Source organism: Haemorhous mexicanus, chromosome 1, assembly GCF_027477595.1.
Source record: "Haemorhous mexicanus isolate bHaeMex1 chromosome 1, bHaeMex1.pri, whole genome shotgun sequence".
NCBI classification, from domain to species: domain Eukaryota; kingdom Metazoa; phylum Chordata; class Aves; order Passeriformes; family Fringillidae; genus Haemorhous; species Haemorhous mexicanus.
This window is the reverse complement of record NC_082341.1, coordinates 105,459,604-105,485,507: the sequence shown is the minus strand read 5'-3', so window position 1 is coordinate 105,485,507 and position 25,904 is coordinate 105,459,604. Positions and strand designations below refer to the sequence as shown.

At 40.4% G+C, this 25,904-nt stretch overlaps 1 protein-coding gene and 1 long non-coding RNA gene across 2 annotated transcripts in view; one reads left to right on the top strand and one right to left on the bottom strand.

Moving 5' to 3' along the window:
* The first annotated feature begins 245 nt into the window (after positions 1-245).
* CEP192 (centrosomal protein 192) overlaps positions 246-25,904 on the top strand; it is a 77,583-nt gene continuing 51,924 nt past the window's right edge. Inside the window, exons 1-22 of the mRNA XM_059843441.1 lie at positions 246-419; positions 2,107-2,157; positions 3,167-3,313; positions 4,250-4,461; positions 5,173-5,271; positions 6,322-6,462; positions 6,735-6,892; positions 7,622-7,772; positions 11,316-11,502; positions 12,372-12,464; positions 14,948-15,050; positions 15,552-15,600; positions 15,709-15,904; positions 16,005-16,225; positions 16,599-16,829; positions 17,633-17,755; positions 19,284-19,438; positions 21,167-21,213; positions 22,566-22,698; positions 23,779-23,927; positions 25,022-25,162; positions 25,418-25,760. Coding sequence (XP_059699424.1) covers positions 309-419; positions 2,107-2,157; positions 3,167-3,313; positions 4,250-4,461; positions 5,173-5,271; positions 6,322-6,462; positions 6,735-6,892; positions 7,622-7,772; positions 11,316-11,502; positions 12,372-12,464; positions 14,948-15,050; positions 15,552-15,600; positions 15,709-15,904; positions 16,005-16,225; positions 16,599-16,829; positions 17,633-17,755; positions 19,284-19,438; positions 21,167-21,213; positions 22,566-22,698; positions 23,779-23,927; positions 25,022-25,162; positions 25,418-25,760 — 3,241 coding nt within the window. The 5' untranslated portion in view covers positions 246-308. The remainder of the gene's footprint in view (positions 420-2,106; positions 2,158-3,166; positions 3,314-4,249; positions 4,462-5,172; positions 5,272-6,321; positions 6,463-6,734; positions 6,893-7,621; positions 7,773-11,315; positions 11,503-12,371; positions 12,465-14,947; positions 15,051-15,551; positions 15,601-15,708; positions 15,905-16,004; positions 16,226-16,598; positions 16,830-17,632; positions 17,756-19,283; positions 19,439-21,166; positions 21,214-22,565; positions 22,699-23,778; positions 23,928-25,021; positions 25,163-25,417; positions 25,761-25,904) is intronic.
* LOC132332958 (uncharacterized) lies at positions 15,483-15,898 on the bottom strand. The gene is made up of 2 exons (XR_009488022.1): positions 15,776-15,898; positions 15,483-15,639 (listed from the first exon to the last, which is right to left on the bottom strand). It is a non-coding gene; the product is annotated as an uncharacterized LOC132332958 (long non-coding RNA).

Below are 25,904 nucleotides of genomic sequence, written 5' to 3'. Positions count from 1 at the left end.
ATGTCGCAGTCAGACGCGGCAGCAGAGTAACTTCCCATACCGCCCCGACCCCCAGCGGCTGACTCTGCAGCCGAGCCGAGCCGAGCCGAGCCAGTCCCGTCCCAACCGATCCCTGCCCCGCCCCCCCCCCGCGTTTCCCGGCGGTGGGAAGGAGCGCGCATGCGCGGAGCAGCCCCCTACGCACGGGGCGGGATCTGGCGGCTGCGCGCGCGGCGGCAGCCCCCCCCCCCCCCCTCCCCCCCGTCCCGCCCCGCCCCGCTCCGCCTCGTGAGGCGTGCGCCGTGCGCGCGCGTGGCGGCCGCGGCGGGATGTTTGTGGCGCGCAGCATCGCCGCGGATCACCGCGACCTCATCCACGATGTGTCCTTCGACTTCCACGGGCGCCGCATGGCCACCTGCTCCAGCGACCAGAGCGTCAAGGTGAGCGGGGATCCGCCCGGCCTGGTGCTGAGCGAGTGTCGCGGCGCCGGGCGTGCGCGGCCTACCGGGCTGCGGGCAGGGCCGGGGCGCGGCCGAGGGCTCGGTCCGCGCTCGGTCGCGGCGCGGTGTCGGGCCGTGGGGGCGGGAGGCTCTAGCGCACAGTGAGCGTTGTGTTTGTGAGCGCTCTAACGCGTGTAAACACGGGAACTCCGCTTCCGAGCCAGTGCTGCGGCAGGGAAGGCATTCCCGACTGCTGTGCCTGCAGTCGTGTCGCTTGTGGAGTTTATTCAGCTGCAAATCTGTGTTTGTTAAAGGATGCTTACGAAAAAGATTATTGTTTCATAATGTAGTGCCAATAATCTGTATTTATTGTGGGAAGAAGGTGAAGTGCCAGTAAGCAAAAAGCCGGAGTGTTCTGTGTGTGCCCTGGCAGACTGGGGAAAGTGTGGAATACTAGAAGCCTTCATTTTTACGTTCCTTTAGAGGAAATAAAGTAGCACTTTACATTTACTTAAACGAAAGGTTGATTGCTTTTTTCCTTTTTTTGTGCATAGTGAGAAGATGGGCAAATATTTGGGAGTCAGTCTCGTGGATAGACTTAAGAAATCTAATTTTTAGAGAGCGGACATGTATGCTATTAAATCCAGATCAACGGTTGAAAAAGTCACTTTTTTTTTTTTGTAGAAAGCTGTGTCATATGTAGATTAGGCTTAAACAAAGAAGCAGCCCGTTCTCCCTGACCACAAATAACCAACCACAATAAAATGGTCTCCCCAGAAAGTAAGCCAAAGCCATGGGGATCTTTGATTTGGACTGACTACCTAGAGTGTGAAGTTCTTAGAAGAGCTGCCACGAGGTGGATTGAACACAGAAACTGTTCTTTAGCAATGTAATATTTCTTTCCAGTCATAAGTGAATCCTTTATGAGACTGTTCAGAAGTTTTCCTCCAGCCAGAGGGGACGGCATGACCCAGGTTGTGTTAGAGAGCCAGATTGGCTGACAAGAGGTGACTTTCAGTGCGGCTTTAAAGTGAATAAGTGACAAACAGAAGTGTCAGGTGGTGTCATTCATTTGGTTACGTTCATGACTTTCTACATAATTTTTCAGTAAAAAACACCTAAGTATAAAGATGTATGGGAAAATTAAGAGAGGGGAAGGTTCAGTGACTTGCATGTGGTTAAAAATCAAGGCAGAAATCTCATAAAAAGAAACAAGATCTGTTCCCCCACTACCCTGATGTATATTTTACTGTCCTACTCTGCTTTTGGGATGAGTGCTGGGAGCTGCATTTGGGTTTTGCAACCAGAGCTGAGCACGTGAGAGTGCTGGGGGCTCTAGAATGAAACAGAGCAGTGTGCTCTCGGAACAAAGTGAATAAACTATTGGGAATTGTAATAATTTCTCTTCTATGTAATTTACTGTTTAAAAAGAGATAGCAGTCATACAATAGTGGATTTTGCAGGTGGTGCCTCTTCTCCCTACTTGTAATAGGGATAGTTTCATGGTGGAGTAAAGTGCAGTTTTGTACTGAACCCAGTACAGTGTCCTGGATGAAAAGGTTTAGTGGGGATGTGTGTGTATGTTTTTGTTTATTTTTATTTATATGTATGAATGGTTGTGTCTTTAAAGTACTAGTCAGTAAGGTTTATTTACAAATTGTATAATTGTATTTTGATTTCTCAATAGGTCTGGGACAAAAGTGAAAATGGAGATTGGCATTGCACTGCCAGCTGGAAGGTTTGTATTTGTAAAAATTACACAGATATAATCCTGATTTCTCCTTTGTTTTTGGAGAAACATGCTTCATTTCTGCTGAATTTTAGAGCAGAAATGCTTTTGGTTTGATGTAGATTCTGTATGTCTTGTGTAAAATACTTTTTCTTTGCTTTTGTAAAGCATCTCTAGTGCCTCTCATTTAAAGCAGAGGCAAACATGCAGTCTGCCCTTGTTAGTACCTAGTTATGTTGGCAGTCTAGTCTTAGTAAATATTATCAGTGGCTCGTGTTCAGGGAGTAGAAAGCAGTACCTTAACTTTTAATTTAATATTTCCTTTCGCATATAGAAAGACTTAAAAAAAAATAAGAGGGGGGGGAAATTAAAAGGAAGATGTCTGGCTATTAAATGTTACAACATCTGACCTCTGCTTTTTGTTCTTCAAAACCTTTGAGAACTGTGTCATATAGAGGCTTTGCTTCAGCTGGATAATTAGTGCATTCAGCTTCTGAGTTGTTCTTAAACTTGTGTTTAATAGGACCACAATGCATTCATCCCTGTAAATGGCAACGCAAGGGAGGCTTTTGAGTTCCCTTTCTCTAAGACAGGAATGTTGACTAGGTGTGAAAGAGGAGCTTCATATTAAAAAGAACATTAATAATGCTTGCAAGTGCTTTTGAAAAGTACAGGCAAGCTAGAAATGAACATGGTAATGGCTGAAATTTGAGAACAAAACTGTACTTTTTGCATCAAGGCAGAATTATAGTTTGGAACTTAAAGTAGTAATAAATAATGCCTTGAAATGTTCTTATAATAATTGCATTTAAGCACTAAGAGCAACAACTTTGCAGTGCTGGTTAGAATAAAGAACTGCAACAGCTCATATGTAACTTTGTACAAAAGAACATAGGTTTCAGAGGAACAGTGTTACTGCTTCCTAGAATTCTCTTCTTCGGAAAGTCATGAGAATATATGGTTCCTTGGCCTAACTCAGTAAGTTGCTTCTTTACAGTGTTCTGATGTTTTCTTGCAGACACATAGTGGATCAGTGTGGCGTGTGACATGGGCCCATCCTGAATTTGGGCAGGTCCTGGCTTCCTGCTCCTTTGATAGAACAGCAGCTGTATGGGAAGAAATAGTGGGAGAGTCAAATGATAAACTCCGAGGCCAGAGTCACTGGGTGAGACTTCTGTAGTTGTAAAGTTTCTGATTTTGGCTGTGTTTTGTTCATTTGTGGCAACATTCCAACACAAAGGAAGTATTTTTAAAACATTTGAGGAAAACAGCTAACTGGCTGCTGTCACACGTCCTGGCTAGATGGTGACGGTGGGGGGGAGACAGTCCCCCTGTTTCGGGGCTCCACAGAATCCCACCTACCAGTGCAGGCGCAGCACGGAACAAAAGGACAGCAGCAGCATGGGCCTGGGTGGCACTGGGTTACTTTGTTTGATGTTACGCTCCCCGAGTCTCGGGGTCCCAGGCCAGGAACTGGGGGCAAACAGCAGCTTATAAAGGGGGGCAGGTCTCAAGGGAGGATACAATGTTGAACTAATCAAGAGCAGTGGGGGTGGAACACAAGGGCAAGGAATGGAAGGGAGGAAAACTGCTTGGGACAGGAGGGATTAACAACTGGATGTGGGAGGGAGGGGTTTGAAATTTGGCAGAAAAGTAGCTAAGTAACAAACAGATAAACTGACACCTGGCTCAATTGAATAACAAAGGCAGGTCTGTGTCCCTCTAAAACAGGGGGAGAAAAAAACCCTAAGGGACTACCAAAGTACAAATCAAACAATAACCTGCAAAATAAAAACACACTGCAGCAGGCTGCATTCAGGCCAGTTTGTGTCACTCTTTTTGGTGTTTCATAATAAGATGTTCTCTGGCAAACAACTGGCAGACATGAATCCCACCTACAGTAGAGTTAAAGTTGGGTTTTTCTCTGACAAGTGATAATTTGAAACAACACTGGCTGTGCTTGCTCATCTTTCAAGCAATAGATAAGTTGGGGGGGGGGAATTTTTGTGGTAGAAGAGGTAAGCAATCCTATGAAATGGTGTTGTCAGACTTTGATTAGCCTTCCTTAGGGAATAAATTTTTGATGGAAATTTCTTTGCAGGTCAAGAGGACCACTCTAGTAGACAGTAGAACATCTGTTACAGATGTGAAGTTTGCTCCCAAGCATATGGGTCTTATGTTAGCAACCTGTTCAGCAGATGGAGTTGTAAGGATCTATGAAGCTCCAGATGTGATGAATCTCAGCCAGTGGTCACTTCAGCATGAAATCTCATGTAAGCTCAGCTGCAGTTGTATTTCTTGGAATCCTTCAAGGTATGTTACTAAAACATTTGCTTTATGGCTGTAACAGGAAGGGAAAAACCATTCAAAACTGAACTGCTTTGATTTTTGTTTGTCCAGAAGCACTTAATGGTTTTCCCTGTGGACACAGCATTGTGTCCTGCTGATCCAGTTACTCTCCATTAGTAGTCCATGCTGAAGTTTCAGCGTACAGGAATTCACTTTAATGCATGGGATAGGATAAAAGTTGATTTAAAAACTAGAATTCATGTACAGTTAGCTTATGTGATTTATCTTCTGAAACCTGAATGAAGTATCACTAAATCAATATTTAAAAGTACTGCAAAGAATGCAGACTCTGCCAGACTTTTGGCAAATACTAGACTTTTGGCAAATACTAGACTGCAGATGCTGTCTATTATAGAAAGTCAGTTCTTCTCTCTGAGAACATAATCTTGAATTGCTAAATAATGTTGTCTAATGATTTCACCTTAGTGAGTGTATAAGGTGGGCTTTCGAAACAACAGAGTGAAGATAGTGGTAACTGTGGCTAGCATTTAACTCCTTTTTCTTTGGGATTTTTTCCTTGTGGTATTTTGTGATGTTTTGTTTTCTCCATAGATGATGTGTTTGAAATTTAACAAATGGCTTGGTGTACTTTCTATGGAAAATATTATATATAAATGTTATATAGATATATAGGTATAATATGTAAATATAACAGTATTTGTTTTCACCTTTTAGCTCTCGAGCACATTCTCCAATGATAGCTGTAGGAAGTGATGACAACAGTCCAAATATACTGGCTAAGGTTCAAATTTATGAATATAATGAAAATACCAGGTATGCTAAATAACAATACATAATGTTTGTGGGATCATGAAGTTGTTTATAATATATGGCCTTTTATTCTTATCATTAGATGTGAAGTGAAGCAGTAAATAAAAATACCTTAATTTTGTCTCTGATCCATTGGGTAGGAAAAGAGGAAGACCTCAGAATGGTAACTGATGTTAAGAGAAATAATATTGATAATTTTATTCTCTGTCAGTGCAAAAATGTCAGTGTTCTTACCTGCATTTTAAAGGGAGAGTTGTTGTTCTGTGACTATTAAATTATGTATTTAATTTTGCACAAGGAGTTAACAGTTGAAATTTGAATTGTGTTGCACCAGGCACTGTTTTGTTCAAATCCACCTTACAATGATTTTAAAGGCATTATTACAATGACAGAAAGGACTGTGAGTTGCTCATGGTCTGTCAAAATTCAGGTTGTACAGTCAAGAGTTCACAGAACCAGAAAAGGTTAATAAGTTTGTGCACCACCACTTCCAATTAAATGATAACAGAGAAATTGTGTTTGATTGGGAGTGACCGATGTGGGAAAGGAGCCAGAGTGTTCTGTGCATTTTATGTTCAGCTTCAGGCAATGCTCTCCATGTGTTAACAATAAAGTTACTGTAACTTACTAAGAAAGTGGAATATGTGTTTGTCATAGAGCAGAGGAGGCAGACAGTGGTCTGCCTAAAAGCATGGAAAATTTAGTGAGTTACTGAGATGCAAATTCCCTTTAGTTTTGTGAATGGAATGTTTATCTTTATTTCCCTTTTCCAATTGCAGACAAAAATGTTCTTTGTACTGCAATTCTTGCTTTGTTGTATGACTCACAATACTGTAGCATACTGTACTTAGTGGCTACTGTATCTGATAGATTGAATTTCTGAAGTAATTTGCCTGAAATTATTGCCTAAATTTATGTTTAAAAAAAATTATTTTTTGCAAGTCTTATCATGTTTACTTAACCCTTTTCCCCATTTCCCCTATATCTGCTTTATATAATTTGCATCACTGGCAATTTTCATGGCATTAAAATTTTATGTCTTGCACTGTACAGGAAGTATGCAAAAGCAGAAGCTCTGATGACAGTCACAGATCCTGTACATGATATTGCGTTTGCTCCGAATCTGGGAAGATCCTTCCACATCTTGGCTGTAGCAACCAAAGACGTACGAATTTTCACACTAAAACCTCTAAGGTGAGCTTAAGAGGAAGATGGTTTGGTGTGATGTGATGCATACTATACAGTCTTGTTCAAATTGTCTCTGCAAAGCAAAATTAATAATGTATGCAGGATAGTTTTTAGCAGCCTGATTTTTAAGGTTACAAGATTGTGAGCAAGTCTATAATTTTGCCTGAATACCTAATCTAATAACAGTTGTTATTTCAAAGATTTAGTTCTCTCTGACATCATGTTCAAGCCCAGACATTTGAACAGTTGTACAGAACTGTCACTTTTCTCTTAAACAGGAAAGAATTGACTTCATCAGGAGGATTAACAAAATTTGAAATTCATATTGTGGCACAGTTTGATAATCACAACTCCCAGGTGTGGCGAGTGAGCTGGAATATTACAGGCACAGTGCTTGCCTCCTCTGGTGATGATGGCTGTGTTAGGCTCTGGAAGGGTAAGGTCACCCACTTGAAACACATTAACTTTGTAGACTGCTGAATATACTTGAGAAATTTTACTAAAAAAATAATTTTGGAGTGAGTGTCCATTTTAGATTTGTGAAAGATTTATGTTTTCTATATTTCTGTTTACATTTAAGAAAAACAGAATTTGGAAATAATTTCCTGTGTTAAATACTTGCATGATTTAGGCTGCTGTGAATAGTTGTTACCGTGCCCTGAAATTGTTTCACCAGGCTAGAGCTACATAAAGTTGTCATTTTAGAAAGTAAGGTGGATATTTTTCCTGACTTGGAAATTTTCCTCTAAACCTAGAAAATCTACATTCAGTCACAGTGTCCCGGCAAATGGGGTTTTATGTTTACATTTTAAGAGAAAACAAACAAACAGATAAATGCACCCCCTCCGTCAACCAACCAACCAACCAAAAAAAAAAAAAAAACCAAACCAAAACCCCCAAAACAACAACAATAAAAATCTACTGGCAGTTACCTTACACATTCTCATTTGTTCCTCAGTATTGTAATAGTGGAAACTGAGTTTTAAGTTATGGACAGGCAAAGAATACCAGGCTAAAGGGCCAGATCCTCAGCTGTTTGAGATTTATATATGGGTATTGAAGTTCAGGTGTGATTCACACCAGGTGTGGGGCAGTTGAAACATGTTTGTAGAGAAACTGAGCTTCAGAAGAGACACTAACAGTGTCTGTATATCTGTGTTTGCAGCTAATTACATGGACAACTGGAAGTGTACTGGTATACTGAAAGGTAATGGGAGTCCAGTGAATGGTAGTTCTCAGCAGGGAATTTTTAATGCCTCTCTAGGTTCAGCCAATACAAGTCTGCAGAATTCACTAAATGGATCATCTGCCAGCAGGTAGGTTAAGTAGTAGAGAGACTGATTTTCAGTAGTCTTTTCTCTGAATCTTCATTTCATTAGCTCTCATATTTGTTTTACATGTTTTTAAAGTGCAGTGTCATTTATTGCATGAGTACTTCTATAAGCTCCTCTGGTTTTGCTCTGTGGTTTGTCTGTTATTCCAGTGTTAAGAGGAAAATGAACAAAACAGTAAGTCATACTGAATCAATCAATCTGTATAAATAAGCAAGGTAAATAATTATTTTCATTTTTAGTCCTTTCATAGTATTAAAAACAACATTTCTGAAATACTTTCAAAGGAGAAGCTTCATCCTACTGGCGTGTAACTGCCCTTTTGATTTAGATACATGTTTAAAAGTGAAGCAAAAATGCCAGCAACAAATTCTGTTTTTCTCTGGGGTAAGATAGCAGGAGGGAAGGAAGAAAATTTACTTCATAACAGTTTCAACAATCAAATGTTAGTGTTAGTTTTCATGTTTTTTGCAGGTCTGTAGCATCAGTTGAATAAAAGTTTCGTGGTTTTTAAATTTTCCTCATATGACATTCATATTGCAAATAATTTGCCTCAATCTCCGTTAGGTTTTTATTCTGTAATAATTGCTTTTTAATGGGTAAATTTTACTACCTCTTCTGAAAAAACATTTTCATTTGTGCACACTGAAATGTAGAAATATGCTGGGTCTTGCATGTGTATGGTGCAGTGTGTACAATCAGCTTTACAGAATTATAAGTCCTATCTAAGGATGAGATGTGGCTAGATTCCATAGCAGCAGTTTCTAAGTTATGTAGTCACCTTTGTTTCAAATGCCTTGGGATAGTTTTCTTTTCCATCCATGTGCAGCTACTCATGTGAGGTTTTTTTTCAGTTTGGAATGCTTATCAGTAAAGTTGGCTTTTGAAGAGTAGCACCAGCCTGCCCCCTCTTGCCCTTTCAGCAGTGAATCCTGAATGGCAGTTCAAGATCCCTAGCCCTGTTGAACAGAGAACAGGTTTCACATTTTCCTCACAAGACAAATGTGGACACAAGAGTTGGTAAAGGGCCCAGTCCCTACAAAAAAGGGCAGCAAAATTATGTTGGTCATGATTCCAGATTCTACTTTCAGTGTAGCAAATGAAATGCAGCCCTGCCTTGGACTTGGTATGCCCAGAGCTGTGTAGCTGCATTTGCTTGGGCTCCTGTGGGGAAATGCAGGCTGTCTTACAACTCTTTAGCATAGGGTGTGGTTTTACAATCTCCTTATCTAAGACTGCCCTGCCACCAAGACAAACCATCCCCCCCCACTGGTGGCTCTTCTCCTGTCCCTGAACTTGGTGCTAAGCCATTGTGCAGCTGAAACTTCTAGCATTATTTCTATTCCCTTCATTGCTCTGTATTTTGGAAGGTATTTTGTTTTGGTTTTTAATAAATTATTCTTTCCTCCAATTTGTAAGACAATGTTATTTCCAGAATTAAGTCAGGGGCTGTGGAATTTCGGGACATACGGTGTCTTGTCCTAGGATTGAGCCATACACACTTTACTACAGGCTTTCTATTTAAGTGATACTGGCCTGAGTTGTGTAAGCGCAGTTCCTAACTTCTGTCTTAGTGTTAACATGCTGATAAAGATTTAGGCATTGACATTTGACTAAATAGGTATCCTACACATAACTTGTCTCTGACTGTACATGCTGTGTTTTATGTCTATTATGTTTAAACATTTACAAGAGCTATAGCACAGGAAAAGGCTATAAAAGCTATGGCCAAACTGGATTTGTACTCGAAATAAATTTCAGAACATGTAATGTAGATTGTTAGGAAATAAACCAGTAGGGCTGTATTATTATGTTGATGTAATTGTGTGTCTAGATTTATGATACAATTTCCATTCTCCATTTGTATTATGTCCTTTTTAACAGAAAGCAGAGCTGATACCAAGCTAACTGGAGTAACTTTGGTGTTTTGCTGCTTGTTGCATGCACACAGGAATGGAAACGAACTCCTTTTTCCCCTTCCCCAGCGCCGTTTGACCTCTCCCAAGACACCAGCAGCCTGCTAACTACTAAATACTGTTCAAAAAGCCTTTTTCAAACACGTTGTGTGCAGTTTTTGTACTAGCCTGCACAGTTTGATACTGATGGAACGCCTGATAGAAAAATATTTGGAGAGGCATCTTGTTTGGAAAAAAACCATAAACAACCCACCCAAACCCCAAAACTTCCATCAGAACGTGTTTTTGAAAGCTTGTAAAATTAAAAGATAGTTTGTGATTAAAACCAAGAATTTTTGTCCTTGATTGGGATGGGAGGAGGGAAACGACCATTATAATAACTTTCATTAAAATTGTTTTGAGAACCAGTTTGTTTTGCATATCAGAGTGTTCAGCATTTGATTAAGAGTCCCTAAACATTACAAGGTTGTAACTGCTTTGTAATATATGCAACTGTTAGTTCTAAAGGAGTGAGAAAACTGTTTTGACAATTGTACAGATGATGGCTTTTAGTGGTTTGTTATTGCTTCATTTATATTCTTTAGTATGACTTCAAATAAATGTTTTGTAAGTACTGTCATACTTCCTTCATCCTAAAAAAGTACTTTTTCTGTTACGTATTTGTACATTCCTGTGGTAATAGTTATAATCACATGGAGTACTTAAATTCTCTAAACGTAATATCCTTGAAAAATGCAAACACTTTAGCCATACAGAGATAGAAACCAAAATACAGTTTGTTGTTATTTGTCCCATGATTTCCTTAATAAACTGATAGCTGTTCTTTGTTGTAAGTCCACAGAATTGTAAACAAGACAGAAAACATAATATAGTTATACTAAAATGCACAAATGTTACGGGTAAGTTTTAATAAAAACAGCAGCAAAGTTACATGGAGTGGCATAATTCTGAATCTTGCATTCATCAGGAATCTTGAATTTACACTGAGGAATTTGCAGAAATATGTAAATAGATACAAGGACTGTATTTCATTCAAAGCAGTTATTCTCTGTAAATGTATATCATTAATGTAAAAAGTGGTGGGTTTACGTCTCTTCTAGAAATGCTGTGAAGTTAATTTGAATTAGAGGCATATGCAGCAAGTGTACTTTGATAATATTTAATGTATATTTTGTGTCATAAACAAAGCATTACTGAAAGCTGTTAAAAAATCACAGAAATTCTGGGAGAATGAAAGCCTGTTAATAGCTGTACTACACCACCTTTTTGACTTCAAAGCAATCCATTCTTTTGTAAAAATGTATGCTAGGACTGTGACTATGGTATTATTTTCGATGAATTTCAGTGGAAAATACTCATTTTGCTTTAAAGAAGAGTTTCCAGATTTGTCTTGTTTTGAATTACAAGCCTTGATTTCTGCTATTATGTTCTATTGGTTTTGGCATGGATATACTAAAGCCTTTTTTTTTTCCAGCATGTCTTTTCTCCCCTTTGGTTCTCCTTGTATTTACTACCTTTCTCTTCTTTTCTTGTTTTGTTGGTTTTTTTTGTTCGTTTGTTTTTTTGTTTGTTTTTTTGTTTTGGTGTTTTGTTCCTTTCTTAATTGTTTCAGGTATTTCTTTCCCCCTCTGGATTCCCCACGGGCTGGATCGAGATGGTCCAGTCATGCCCAGCTCCTTCCTCCTCCTCCTCTGATAGAGCAGTCTTGTGATGCTGACACTGCCAACCTCCAGTATCCTCACCCTCGCAGACGATGTGTGTCTCGGCCTCTTAATCTCTTACCTGAGAATGAAGGGGTTTAATGTGTTACTTTAAATAAATTCTGAAGGGCCTTATTCTGGGTGTTTGTGAATGCTTCCATTTCTGGCTGCCTTTGTATTCCTTCTCTGGTACAAAAGACTTTTTTAAAAATGTGGGAACTTCGTGCATGTTTTACAAAACAAAAAACATTTACAACATGTTATTTATGTATCAAAGACCATTTTAATTTGTACCCTTTGAATTTTGGCAACATATATAAACATTATTAGCCACGAGCTCCTTATGGAGTAGATTACTTCAATTTGCCTGGTTTTTTTGTTTGTTTTTTTTTTTTTTAATCAGTTTAGTATGGTCTTTAATTTTTTCTTTTTGTATACTGCATTTATGTGTGAAACACATTGTCAAAATTAGACATGCCTTCAAGACACTTGTCAGTGAAGAATGGTGTTGGATCAGCTTGTTAAAGAAATAAACCATTCCTGTGTATACTGCAGCAAAATAACTTGAAGGGTTTGGTTACTTAAGATTTTTCCATCTTGCTATATAAATATTTAAATTTTATAATTGTGGTTGACTAATAAACTTGTTCTGAAAGGTCTGTATTCGTATGTTTTTCCTTTTAATGATTTTTTATTAGTTCCTGATGAAGGTGGTTTTTTTGATTCAGGTGTCCACTCTCCTAGCTCTGCTTTGTGCCGTTCTTGATGTGCAGCTGCATATTCCTGGTCTGTGCCACAAGGTGTGCTCTGACTTTTCCCATGGCTGTGCTGGAGATCTGTGGAGACTGCTAGAGCGCTTGGGTTTCACATTACCTCTCAGTTCTTTTTCAGTGATTGAATTAAATCAGGACGTTTTGAAGAAGGAGTGCTAGCTTGAAAAATGCCGAATGTCTTTTGTGCTGTGTCAGCACGGGAGCGTCACTGCTGTGGATCAGAGTGTTGGCACTGACTCGGACTGGTGCAAGACAGCCAGGAAGATAATGCTGGACAAAGAATGCATGGTATTGCCCAGGAGTAGCATTACTGCACCGGGTGGGATTGCTGAGTTTTTTGGGCAGATCCTGGGGGGAGGAAGGAAGGAGGAGGCCTTTGTGCTGCAGAAACCCAAAGTGTAATTGTATATTTCAATGCACTTCAAAATGGACTTAGCCTGTTTCCTAGACCACTACTGTGAAGTAAGGGAGAGAACAACTTGTGTTTTTCCAAAATGACATGTTTCTATGAGCTTTACTTGTATTGTGAAAATTTCATTTGCTCAGATCCACCACATTTGTTTCTGAGTTTCTTTCTGAGGAATCAAGTTTTAATTTAAAAACCCATGAGGTACACTGGTATTAGAATGTGCTTGCTGAACATGTGTGGAGGGACGCTGCTGATACTTTCTGCCAACAGGAACAGAAGTGAAGAGAAGGAAAAAAAAATTCTATACCTTTACTAGAAAAAGTTAACACAAAACCATGCCAACTTTGTATGATAAACAGAAATGTTACATTATTAAAAGAATTTGTGTCTTAACCCTCAAAGAGGTGACAGATTACCCAGTTAGAGTAATGACAATTTTTTGCAGCTTCTAGTAGTGCATTGTTAATAGATTTTTCAGCATGGTCACGTTATTTTCCTCTGTGATGAACATGTGTTATTATTAGATATCCTAATTCCAGTCACACTTCTTACTAATGGAAACATGCTGTAAGTTTCAGTGCAAACAAGTCATGTTAGAACATAGGGGCCAGGTACTTTAACCTCAGCAAATGAACTCAGGCTGTTTTTGTGGCCGATGCCTGCCTTGACCCCTACCTGCTATTTTGTATTGACCTCTCTCTAAACCAGGAGCCTTTGATCCACATCCCTGACTTTCCCCCTCTGCTTCCTCAAACTCATAGACTGCTTCCTTGACTCAAGCCTGTGAACCGTACTTCTGTGCAGGATCTGGACCCTTAGACTTAGGCAGCAGAACTCCAGGAGGGAAGATTATAGAAGGGCTTTGAAAGGGATAATTACAGTAGAGACACACAATATTTTAAATTTATGCAGCACTTTTTAAGGCTCACTCCTTTTTCTTCTTCTGCAAGAATACCAGCAATAGCCCTTCTACTGCTTCTATGCTTGGAGCACATCTTAGTTTGAGCTGCCAGGATTAGAAGTTTTTAGGTCTTGTAGAAGCCATGAGATGGCATTGGTGGTTTTCTTTGTTTTTCTTTGGTTTTGTATATGTGTGTGTGTTCTGTATCCATGGTGGTTTTGCTTTCATTGTTTGGTTTTGTTTTGAACATATTTCAACCAGTATGAATTTCTGATTATGACAAATGTGGTTTCACTCCTGTAGATTTTTGCCCTCTCCATACCAGGAATACAACTGTAGAAATGCATTGTGAAAACCTCCTGGACAGCACTGAATTTGATGTAGATCTGTAGAAGTTTTCATGCAAACACACACACGCATGTTTGGAAGGCACCTGCTCACATCCTCTACTTAAGAAAACCCTGTGACACGTATGCTTCAGCATGAAAATGAAATTTTCCATGTTCTCTACATTAACTAGAACACAAGGAGTTCCACCTCAATATGAGAAAGAACTTTACTCTGAGGGTGGCTGAGCACTGGGACAGGCTGCCCAGGGAGGTCGTGGAGCCCCCCCCTTCCCTGGAGACATTCAAACCCCAGCTGGAGCGAGTCACCTGCTCTGGGTGACCCTGCCCTGGGGTAGGGGTGGGACTGGACCATCTCCAGAGATTTCTTCCACCTCTAATGATTCTGCTTCTCAGCCTCATCTAATTTATTCAGATGGCAAAAACGGAACAGAAAACAAAGCCGGGAATAAAAACAATGTCACATGAGTTAATCCGAATGGACTTTCCCCCCCCTCCATTTTTAGGTTGGACGAGGGACAGCAGGGTCGGGCGGTGTGAAAAATGCGTATTTTATGATTGGCTTTTCACAAATATTAAAATTAATATTATATGTGTTGTGTTAGAAAGTAATGCTGTATTAATTCTCTTAAGTAGTGTGTTAAATATAGTTCTATGTTATAACAAAATGTTAAAATAGAAACTATGCTATGTAGGATACTTTTTTTAAAAGAAAGGACTTGCAGCGAGATAGCAGCCACAGGACATGTAAATCTTTCAGAGAAAAAGAATTTATTGTCCTCTTACCAGAAGAAACGAACTTCTTCCCACCTCGAAGGCACTGTTAGGATTCAGAGGAAGAAGTTGACGATGACCAGACAGAATCCTTTGAATGGAATTATGCATCATGTACGAGGTGTATGAATATGCAATGGGCTATTGTTTTTAAGGGTTAATCCTCGGTTAAACGTGTGTCCTTTTCCGGGTTTATGCTGCCCAGAAAAAGGTACCAGGACGTCCGTAACTCTTTTGTTTCTATTGTCTCTTAATGCCCTAATTCAAGTTATCCAAATAATTGTATTACTGAAATAGACAGGGCAGAAAGTACCTCTCCTTTTTTGATGCCTTCATTAAGGGTGATCTGCTCAAGGTTGAGAGGCCCGACGGATCCACAGGTTCTCCGTCGCTGCTCTCCGGAGCGATTCGGACGAAGAGACAAATGCAGTTTTGTCCGCCAGGCACCACTGTTTAGGATCCATCCATAACAGAGCAGGCGATGCTATAATCGCCGCGGTCGCTACTGGCCAGTCTCGGCTCCTGGCTCCAAATAATATCTTGGCTCGCTGGTTTAGGGGTTTATTAAGTGCGTTTGGAATGGGGGCTTGCCCCATTGCATTTTGGCTCTAAACTTATCTGCATATCAACTCCTGGTCCCCTCCCCTCTACCATCTGGGGGCGATGCCATCCTCTCACCGGGTCACAAGCAGGGTGGTGCTGATACAATAGAATGAATTCTCAACCATAGATGGCTAACGACCCGATACTTAACAGGTGATTACAGCAAGCAGCTAACAAAAGCACTCCTCTGCCAGAACTGGTTAAACCTGTAATTCTACAACTTTTACCAAAAAAAAAAGGGTAACCCTTTTTTTTGTTCATAACAATTACTATTTTTATAACCATTTTATTACTATTAAACTTTTCAAATTTTAAAAACAAGTGATTGGCGTTTTTCACAGGCGGGATGTTCAGCGGCCCTTTCCCTGGAAGACCACGAGCTACTCACTGGTACGGGGATTCAAGCCCGGCCGGCCTGAAACCAAATACCTGAAACAAAACACACCGATGACATCATCCCCTTCCCCACACCGCCCATTCCCACCGCCGTTCCCTCAGGCAACACCCGCCCCCGTTCCCGCCTAACGGCCGCCGGGGCCGGAGCTGGGCGGTGCCGCGCGCGCACCGCTCAATCAGCGCCGCCGCCTCCCCCGCCCAGACTGTCTCGCTCCCCGCCTGCCGCCGCGTGCCGTGCCCGCCCATGGCCGGCTCCGCTTGGGGCGCTGCCATTGGCTGCGCGGCAGGGAGCGCCAAAGTTTGGGAGGCGCGCGCGGCGCCGCTGCGCACGCGCCGCCGGCCGCGCGGGGGGCGGGGCGGGTCGGTCGCGCGGCCGTTTCCGTTGCGAGCCAGGGTAGCGAGAGGCGCCCGCCCGGCCGCTGGGGGGCGCTGCGGCGGCGGCGCGGGGCGGATCCCATCCCGAGTTTTGGCGGTCTGTCCGTTTGTCCGTCAGCGCTCCTGCTGCGCCTGGGACCCTCGGGAAGGGCAGAGCCTTTCTCTTCCTCCTGTTTGGACAAGAAGGCGGTCGCCGGCTTCCAGCCGCTCCCCCGTCGCCGAACTGCGAGGCGGAGCGTGACCGGTGAGTAGCGGAGCCTTCCCGCCGCGGCCCGCGGCCACTCAGGGTTGGTGTCGCCTCAGGTGCTCCCTGGAGGGGCCGCGGAGGGAGGAAGGCAGGCTGGGACTGCCTCGGTCCGGGCGGCTTTACAGGCTAAATATAGGCTGGCGCGTCTGGCAGCGGCGCTGGTGTGAGTGGCAGGAGCCCCGCTCTTGTTAGGCGCTCCGAGAGGGCTGTGAAAGTGCGTCCCCGTAAAGTCTTGGTGGGAGAGGGCTGGGAATGGTTCTTGAGCACGTCTGTGGCTTAAGGGGGTGGTTGCCCAGGAATACTGGCAGTGATGTGTGAGTGAAGTGCTCTGCCGTGTGTAAGAGTGAAGCTGTTTGGATCCTGCCTGCAGATGCTGTCCGAGCGAGGCTGATGGTGTTGCCGGGCCCAGTGCTGTTCCAGGCAGTGTATGCAGGATGATGGAAGACTTCAGGAATATCGCCGACGAGACGTTTCCGAGCTACTTGGGCCATTCCTTCAACAGCAGCGCGAGTGTCGTCTTTGAGAATGTCACCGTCTCCAACCCGGGGTTACCTGTGGCGGCCTCCACTGTTGCCCGGAGCCAAGAGGGTGGTGACAACAGGTGAGGTCTCAGTAAGTGCCATTCAGAAATATAAAAAAATAGTTGAAGCATCTAACTCTGGGGAGCAAAAATTAATTTTGCAGATTACTTGGTCGGTGATAAAACTATTTACCAATCATTATCTCAGTAATCAGCAAACATAGGATTGTCTGTATTACCAGTGTAAACTTTGCGTTTAATTTGTAACTAGTACAATACTTAACATTTAAAAAAGCTGCCCTTCAAAAGTAATTTAATTTTTAGACTGTAACAGTCAAGTCTCTTTTAACTTGTTTGTTCAGCTTGACTGGAGTTTGAAGTTATGTAGAGAATAATGTATTTTTTACATGTGTGTTCTCTGTTAGCTGTTCACGGAACTTACCTGAATTTAGCTCCTTTTAGAAACTGTAAGAGCTAGCGTTATCTATAAGAACTAAAATTTGCTCAGCAAGGAGTAGAGCAAAGAGTAGCAATTTGAAGCCTTTGTGCTTAACTGCTGCCCTGTTACTTAACAACAAGTAAGATGAGACTTTAATACCCTGTCCTTGCAGAAGTGTGTGTTCCAGAAGGACACCACTAGCCACTAAAAACTGTAACGTGATTTTTCTCTAAAGAGCTACAGAAGACTGGAGAGGAGCATGCAGAATACATATGTGTATCTGTAAATACAGATTAGCTAAAATATTGAAATAACTTAACTTACGGGAAATAAGTAGTCACAAATACGAGTTCCCCCCCCCCCCCCCCCTTTCAGTTTTTTGGAAAACAGGAGCAGTGCATATTGGAATGACTCTGATGTGTGTCTTTTTGCCCCACATTTACAGGCTTCCTGATGACTGTGCATCCTATTTGGAAGGGAAACATTCACCTCTATCAGGATCTTCTCACAGCAGTCAGTCACATCCTGAGCCAGTGGAAAGATTTGCCCTCTGCTTTCATGATGACACGTAAGTGTGGTAGTTAAAATCTAGTTCTGCCCTAAAAGGCAGATACCAGTAAGTTAGTATGTAGGTTTGTATGTACTATATGGCTAATTATGGGCTACTTCAGAATTGAGTTGCAGAGTTAAAAGCAGCAGCTTTTACTACTGGCCTGCAGTAACTGGAGAGCTCAGCTGTGCATTGCCTGCTAGCTTGTGGTGTTTGGCAGCCTGGGCAGCTTTTCCTACAAAACCAGCTCCTCCATGTTTTCTGAAGGGGGATAGTGCTAGGCCACGTGGAAGCACCCAGTGGCCTTCCACTCAGTGATTGATGCCACTTAGCCTGTGCAGCCCTACATCAGCAGCATTCTGCTGTTTGATTGATTAATTAGACTTCATGTATGTGACAGGAGCAAAATCTTCAGAAGGGATGTTTCCTAGACTGTGAGGTTTTGTTTTGTCATACTAATTTAAAATGTCCTAAGCATGATTATTTAATTGATTTACCTGTGTTTGGCCTGTCTTTATCTAGTTCACTTTACATAATCTAGAATTAAACTGGTGTTTCTGGTTCATGTCATGAATAGCATTTTGCACTGATATCAATATGTTTTGAGTAAGTATCAAGCATCTTGCATACAGAAAGGAGCAACAGATTCTATTAAATTTGCCTTCCTTGTAGCCTCAGTGATTGGTATTTCTTAGGAAATAGTTATTGTTAGTGATGCACTTGAGAAAGCCTAGCTGAATGGCGGAAGTGGTGGAAGCTGTTGCATAAGTTATTCTAACCAAGGCCAGATGTGCTCCTGTTGTGACAGCAACTGCACTGTGTGCCTTTCTCACTGATAAAGCCCTAGGCAGTGTGTCCCTGTCAGAAAGAAAAACATAAGATTTGAGAGGGAGTCAGTGTCTTGATTGTACTCAAGTAAGAAAACAAAACCCAGAACATGGAATTGTTGTGTTTTAGACTTTCAAATGTTAGTTTCATTTATTTATCTAAAATATTGAAACAAAAGTATGATTAGTTTATAAGCCTGTGTGGACATTCTGTAAAACCAGAAGTGAAGGATAACTTTCCTGCATAATTGCAAAAGCTGTTATTTAAGGACGTGCAATTTTAGTAACTCATGTTTCTTATAATTTGGTCCCTTATTTAGTGTAACAAAAGGCTTGGTGGTATTGTGGACTTGCTGAAATGTTTTCTAGTGTTTGATTTGGTCTCACATGGGTCATGGAACTTGTTCAGAGTTTGTCCTTGTACTTTTCCCTCTTTTTATGGAAATGGAAGAGAGAAACAAATAGGTAGAGAGGTATATTTTGCACAAAATTTCACTATTTTCACAGTCTAAACTGTTTCACAGTTTAGATTGTGAAACTCAAGTCCTTGTAATTTTGACATGTTTTCTTTTATTGTACAATGACAGGTCTCTAGAATCTATCCTATATTGGAAACAACAGGCTGAGACAAAGCAATTGCTAATTTATCAAATCTTTATAATGAGAAATGATAGTCTGTGTAGCTAACTGATTTTTCATTTAAATAATTATCTTTCTAGGGGAATTGCTACGCAAATTGAAGAGCCTCAGCCATCTTGTGTTAATTTGAAAGAATCCCACTCAATATATGGAGAGCAACCTCAGAATGTCATTGAACATTCAAATTGCAGTCAAAGTACCTTACGTGAAGTTTTGCCTCTTGAACAACTGGAAGGTATTAAATTTTGGGAAAAATTGTGTATTTATTGTCACTGTAATTAGCTTTTTATGCTATAGATGTCTTCTTTTGACCCTTTCACTCTTCTATGGCAGATTATAAATGGGTTTTGAAAAAAAATCTCTTGGAATTCAGCAAATTAAAAACAGAGAAAGCTTATGGTTGATATGTTCTTGGAGTTCTCCTCAAAGTATAAAGCTATACAGCAAGTTGTTGAAAGCAGTGTTTGCTATATAGTACCATAAATAGAATGCCAGTAGTAATCTGACTTAGTTCAGAAACGTTGTCTTAGATATCACAAGTTCTAGCATCATCATAGGACACGGATTTCATATTGTTAGAGCTTTATACCTTCTTGATGTTCCTCATAGGCAGCTCCTCTACACACTGACTGTTCCAGGTCCTTGCAGTAGTAATCTGACTCCCCTCACTCTTCTTTCCTTACTCTTATATATCACTAGTTCTTGCTGGTTACAGGCGTGGCCTGTCAAGATCAGGCCCGCCTCCAGTCTTCAGCAACTGGTCCAGCTGCAACTCATTGGGGGACAAGATCACCCTCTACACAGGAACTTTGTGGAAGAAGTGTATGTAGCTTGTTCTCTACCCCTTCTATTTTAGTAAGGCTGCAAGGTGATGTTTTAATTAGCATTTCTTCTCTTGTCCTATTCCAACCTGTAATAGATGTCTTTAATTGCTGCTTTAGGTGTTGGAAGCATTCCCTTCTAGTGAGGTTATGCATGAAAAAATAGTTTTGAATACTTGCTGTGAAAACTATCCCTTTTCTGAAGTCTGGGTAGAGTACTGGAAGCAAAAGTATATGCTGATATTAAGATTGTCTGGTGTTTTTGCTGATGCCAGTTCTGTGAATAAATTCTACTTGTCCTTTAAAATTCAGTAAATACAGTTAGTAAATATATACTTCTAGACATTATCCTTTTCCAAGCTTTGAGTATTTGTATAGGTTTTTGTGAAGTATTAATAATTTTGACAGATAACCTGTTCAATTAGAAAGTATTGTGACCTGGAATATAAATAGACCCTTATAAAAAAACCACTTCTAACAGGGAAGTGTTGGCTCCAGTCATTTGTTGCTGTATTCTTGAGCAAGTGGCGACAAAATGGTGATGCTTTGGAAAGCTGAGACTGCCCAGTCTTTGGATGTGATAGTGGCTAGTCGGATTTAGTTACTTGATTTTAACTTGGAAATTATTGTTTGGAAATTGTCTTTTATTCACACCTGTTACTGAAGAATTGCAAACCTTTTTTGCTAAAATCTGTATGCTCAAGTCTAAACTGTTCTCTGTCATGTGGAACTTCCAGCTGGATTATGTATGGATATAAAAGACATTTGGAAGCTGCTTAAAATGATCCAAAACAAGAATTGGTCCAATGGGTGAAAAGCGACAGTGGAACAGAACACTTGTTCCTCTAGTACAAACTGGGACTCCTTGCTTTCCTGTGCTGCCTTGTGGAAATCCTTAAGGCAGTAAATATCTTTCATCATTTTTAGTGTTCTAGCCCTGATGAAATTTTGCCTATTTAACAAGTTGCTTTAGATCATTGTCATAAGAATGTGCAAGGTTTAGTGTTGTGGCAATCTGTATGTTTGGGTTATTTCTATGGTGTGTGCCAAAACCTTCCAGAGGCTCAATTTAACCTTAGAGCATAACAGCACTTATGTTCTCATGTTTTGCTACTAAAATACACCACTTAATTATGTTTCAGATTTGCCAACTGGAATGTGTTTTCTCCCAGATGTTAAAAACAGCAAGGTAAAAGCTTTTCCAAATACAGTGAAATTAAATGTTTTCTACTATTAATCTAATAGATTTAATTCTGTGAGAGGAGGAAGGAGGAATGGAACTGTGTTTATTGTCTTATATTGTGTCGACCTTAAGTTTATAAAGGTGTTGGCATGACTCATTTTGCCTTCATTTTGCAGATCACTTAGTTAGTAGCATGTGAGCATGACTCCATCTAATCTTCCTCAGTTGAGAAAACTGTTGTTTGTTCCTAGCCTCCACTGTTTTGTAGTTCTTTTTCACTGTAAGGACCTTGCATTTTATCCCAGTTCTAGTCTATTTTAGTGAATCATCTTTTGAGGAATTTTTTTGTAGTGCTTTTGGAAATTGAAGTACACAATCCAGAGCTAGGAAATAGCTGCTGGTGCTGACAGGTGGGGTTATGCTTCACCCATTTTTATCTACTGAGTTAGAGATGCTAAGAGTTTTGGTCACAGAGAACCAATGCAGACAGGAATGGGAGCTCTCCTGTTCCTTTTAGAAAACACATCAGGCTGTGACCAAATACTGTCCAATATATACTCCTTAATGTGTCAGCTAGTATTTTGATTTAGTTTTCTGTAATTTGATTTTTGTGGTGGCCACAGTGGTCAGTGAGTTGCAGTTGAATGTTTGCTGGCTGTCATCTGAAAACCATAATTCATTTTTCTTTTGAATTCTTTACTTTATGAACTTGGACTTTTTTTGCTGTGCGTCAAAGATGATCTGTTCATCACAAAGAGTATGACTCTAAATCCATAGCATATGTTACATCATGCTGTTTTTAAAAATCATTCAGCTATAGAAAAGACAGAGTATTTGCTGTTAGCTAGATTCAGCTGAAATACTACTTTTTGAGTAATTCAGTGTGCTCATTTGGAGAAATTTCCAACAAAGGTTGGATCTGTGTGTACCATTTCTGAAGAGGCTCTGTTTTAACAGTGCAGGAAACTATTGAGAGATGTCTTTGTACGTTTAAGTTGGGATTTCAGCTCAATGAATGATGGATGACAGTTTTTTCAAGTGTAAACTCTAATGCAATGTTTCAGATTTTTATTTTGATATCTCTTAAGTTTGGTGTCCTTCAGATGCTTTTTTGCTCTTCCCCTTTTATGTTTCCCGTGTTTCTTGCATGCATCCATTCTGGAAGCTAGCAGGCAAAGTCCACTGGAACTAGAGGGTATTCTGGGATAAGTAAAAAAAAGTGTGCAAAGTTTTACAGTATTATTCACCTCTTTAATAATTTTTTTTTATTATTCACCTCATTAATTATTTTTTATTAACTGAATTCATACAATAGTTAGTTATTTCTAGAAACATTTCTTTATGGGTTCTTTTCACAGGTTGGCCCATCTGAACCTTCTGAAAAGCTGATGGAAGGTGCTATCTCAAGTGTTCATCTTAGCAATAGCCTTTCAAGTTTTTTGGAGAATGAGAAACTCTCATCTCTTCTAAACACAGATGAAGATTCCACTGGTAGGTGTGTTTATAACTCTTGGTAGCAGAGTCTAATTCTGACTCAATGTTATTGCATACCTGAGAAGAAAGATCCTGTTTTACTTAAGTATTTCATATCAGATTGTGCTTGATAAAAAAGTAGTATAACAATATTAAAGAAAACTGTTCTTTGGAAAACTGACTATTTTAAAATTGTAACAGGAGTAGGTGGCTATGGAATTTGTCAGAGATCACAACTGGAATTTTAATCTAAAAAATTAAACAATAGTCCTCAGTTACTGTGAATCAAAGATAGATGTGGCAACGTCAGCATTGATTTAGTAAAGTGGTAACTCTACCTACATTTTCAGTTCAGTTCAGTAGAGATAAAATTCTTTGGTGAAGAGCACACCCATGCAGTTAAAAAGGACTTTTACTTGAGTTTGAGTTCAGCTCTCTTTATATGCTGCGTGTGTGGGGTGACATCAGTGTTTTAAGTCCAGTTTACCTGCAAACATAAAAGTGAGAGCATGAGTTCTATATCACAAAGAAATTTGAACTTTTTGTGCCTTTCCAGTGGCTGCTGCAGGAGGACAAACATGTTCTTCTTTGTTAATGCAGCTGACTTTGCCCACGACATGAAGGATGACAGGGCATGTTCTTTTATGTACCAGTGGGGAAGGCAGAGTGCTCAATAAGTTGATTGTTGTGAGATGAAGTGCCCTTGCAGTAAAGTAGGGTTACTGCATTTCTCCCATGGCATCTCCATATGTCATGACTGCCTTTTGAAGTAGTTTTGTTCTTTCCTGTTGCATAACTTCACTTGAGAGTTAAGCATATAGGAATCAAGTTAATAGTTTGCTGAGTAGAAATACTGTTGGTGTTTTTTTTTTTTTTTTCCCCCCACTCAAGAGGATGAAGTTACTTTTGATTGTCCTCTGAGGAGTTGGTAGCTGTTAGCTGGAAATATTTGTCTATTCAGGGCTCCAGTACTGGGTCTTTTTATTTTTATCATGCAATTCAGTATTCAGTGTAAATTATGGAATTGTTTTGGTAGTATGTCAGGTGATATAAAATGTCTGTTAAAAGTGAAAAGGATATTTTCTTCTCTTTTCGTAGGTGAAGATATCGATGATGAAGAATTTGATAACAAACTAGAAGCGTATTTTGAGCAGCTGATACAACCAGAAATAAGAAGAGACACCAACCTGCAAAACCTCTCAGAACGCTGTGCAGCACTGAAGCTTTCTGAAAATGTCTTACTACAAGTAGGTTTAAAGTTCAAAGCTCAGCATGCCCAATGGCTCTTAAACATGTTAAACTTTCAGTGATTATATTTGTTGATATTTCTAAACAGAGTTAGTTTTAATAATATTTTTGGTTTCCTTTTTTTGTTTCCATAGGTATTAAGGCAACATGCTGGCGCTTCTTTTTTATGATCCAAGTTTATAAATAATAGTTTTAATCACTTTTTTTTTTAATCTTGCGTAGCAATGTCCAAGGTATTATTAAGTGTATAGCAACACAGAGACTTGTCTTTCCAGGAGAGTCAATAATTCTCTTAAATAATTGGTAAATATGTGGTAGTTAAATGTAGGGCAGCAACAGGCTGGTTTGTGGTTTGCCTTTGAGCAACACTTAGCTCTATTTCAAACAAGTTGCCAGGGATTAAGTGCCTTTCCATTTTCTTGGCTTTGCAACAGTCGATGTGATCTTGGCAGTCTCGTGCTTGACCACAGTGGAAAAGTGTGATTTAAACAGTTAAACTGCAGCTTCTGAAATTTCAGAAATTTCCCAACTGACATCAGAGTTTCCAAGCTGTTTGGGAAGTGATGTTAACCCTGTACAAGTAGTCTGGATAGGCTGCAATTTGTTACAGCAGTGCGTGAAGGAAGGGATAGGTGGTTTTAAGAGTGAGAATAACAGCTCTGCTCTCAGGGCTTCTCTGTGCAAGATGTTCCTGCTTCACTGCCTTGTAGATAGACAGTAGGGTAGGTACAAAAGGCTCTGAGTCTGATTTGGAGCCCTCATCCCGCAATGGGTCAGCTAGGAGGGAAAGGGGCATAACACAGAACCCATGTTAAAGGGAATGAAAAGATGCAGTAGGAATAAGCTGTGTATCTTCTTGCTGTGTATGCCCTTGCAGGCACATGGATTGACGTGGCCAGGAGCTGTTCTTCGTGGCAGAGGCTAACTAGAGGTGCTGGCTATGATGGTGTCATATGAGTGAACAAAGTATCATTAATCTCTTTTCTACTAGAGATTTTTTTAACATTCTAAAAGGCCCTGTAGTGTTACTTTTTTTTTTCTTTTATATATTTATTCTAGTGGAACCTATATATTTTATATTTTTTATTTAAAGGAGGACTTTAAGGAATCTGCCAATTATGGGGCTGTGACTGGAATAGACTCTGGAAGTGCTAGTGATGAAGATTCACAAAATGAAGGGATAACTGGATGTCCTGTGCAAAGAGAAATGCTGCCCAGAGCAGTGCAGCAAATGGTATGAAATTGCCATTTAAGTTCCTATTATTCATGTAGAGTAAGTCTGTAGTAGAAGATGGCAGTGTGTTTGAAAACTTGTTAGATCTTTAGCTAGCCACCCAATCTTCCTTTACAAAAAATTAATAATACCACTTTGGTTCTAGGCCTGTTTTTGAAACATAGTCAGCTTGGACTGTTTTGTATCTAGAACTTTTAATACATGCAGTTAATAACTGTGCTTTTGTTACTTTTCAAATGATTATTGTTTTCAAAGAATTCCATGACTGCTGGGGATGTGCTGGATTCCTGCACAGCTGCTGAGTTGCGATTAGATTCCATGTATCTCCATGGACAGTGCATGGACAGCCATAAAGCTGATGTCTCAGATGTCCCTCCGAAGCAAGAAGTGGAGTCCTCTGTCTGTCAGGCTTCTTCTTCTGATGCAGAAGTGCTACACACAGCAAGAGGATTTTTGGGACGTGACACCACTCCTGAGGTTCTTGGTGCAAATGCACCTCAGGCAGATGCAACTCAGTGTAAATCTGGTCTTCCTGATACTTACCTGTCTCCAGCTGGGGACAGCTGTGAGAACTTAAGTTTAGCTACAACAGACAAAGGTAGGATGCTTTACATACAACCTATCCTTACATTAAACCTGTCCATACAATTGTGACCATATTCTGTTGCATGGAAAAAGAAATAATATTGTAAGCTAGGCATTTTTATTTAGTTGTAGGAGTTGGTAATAAATGTAGCATGAA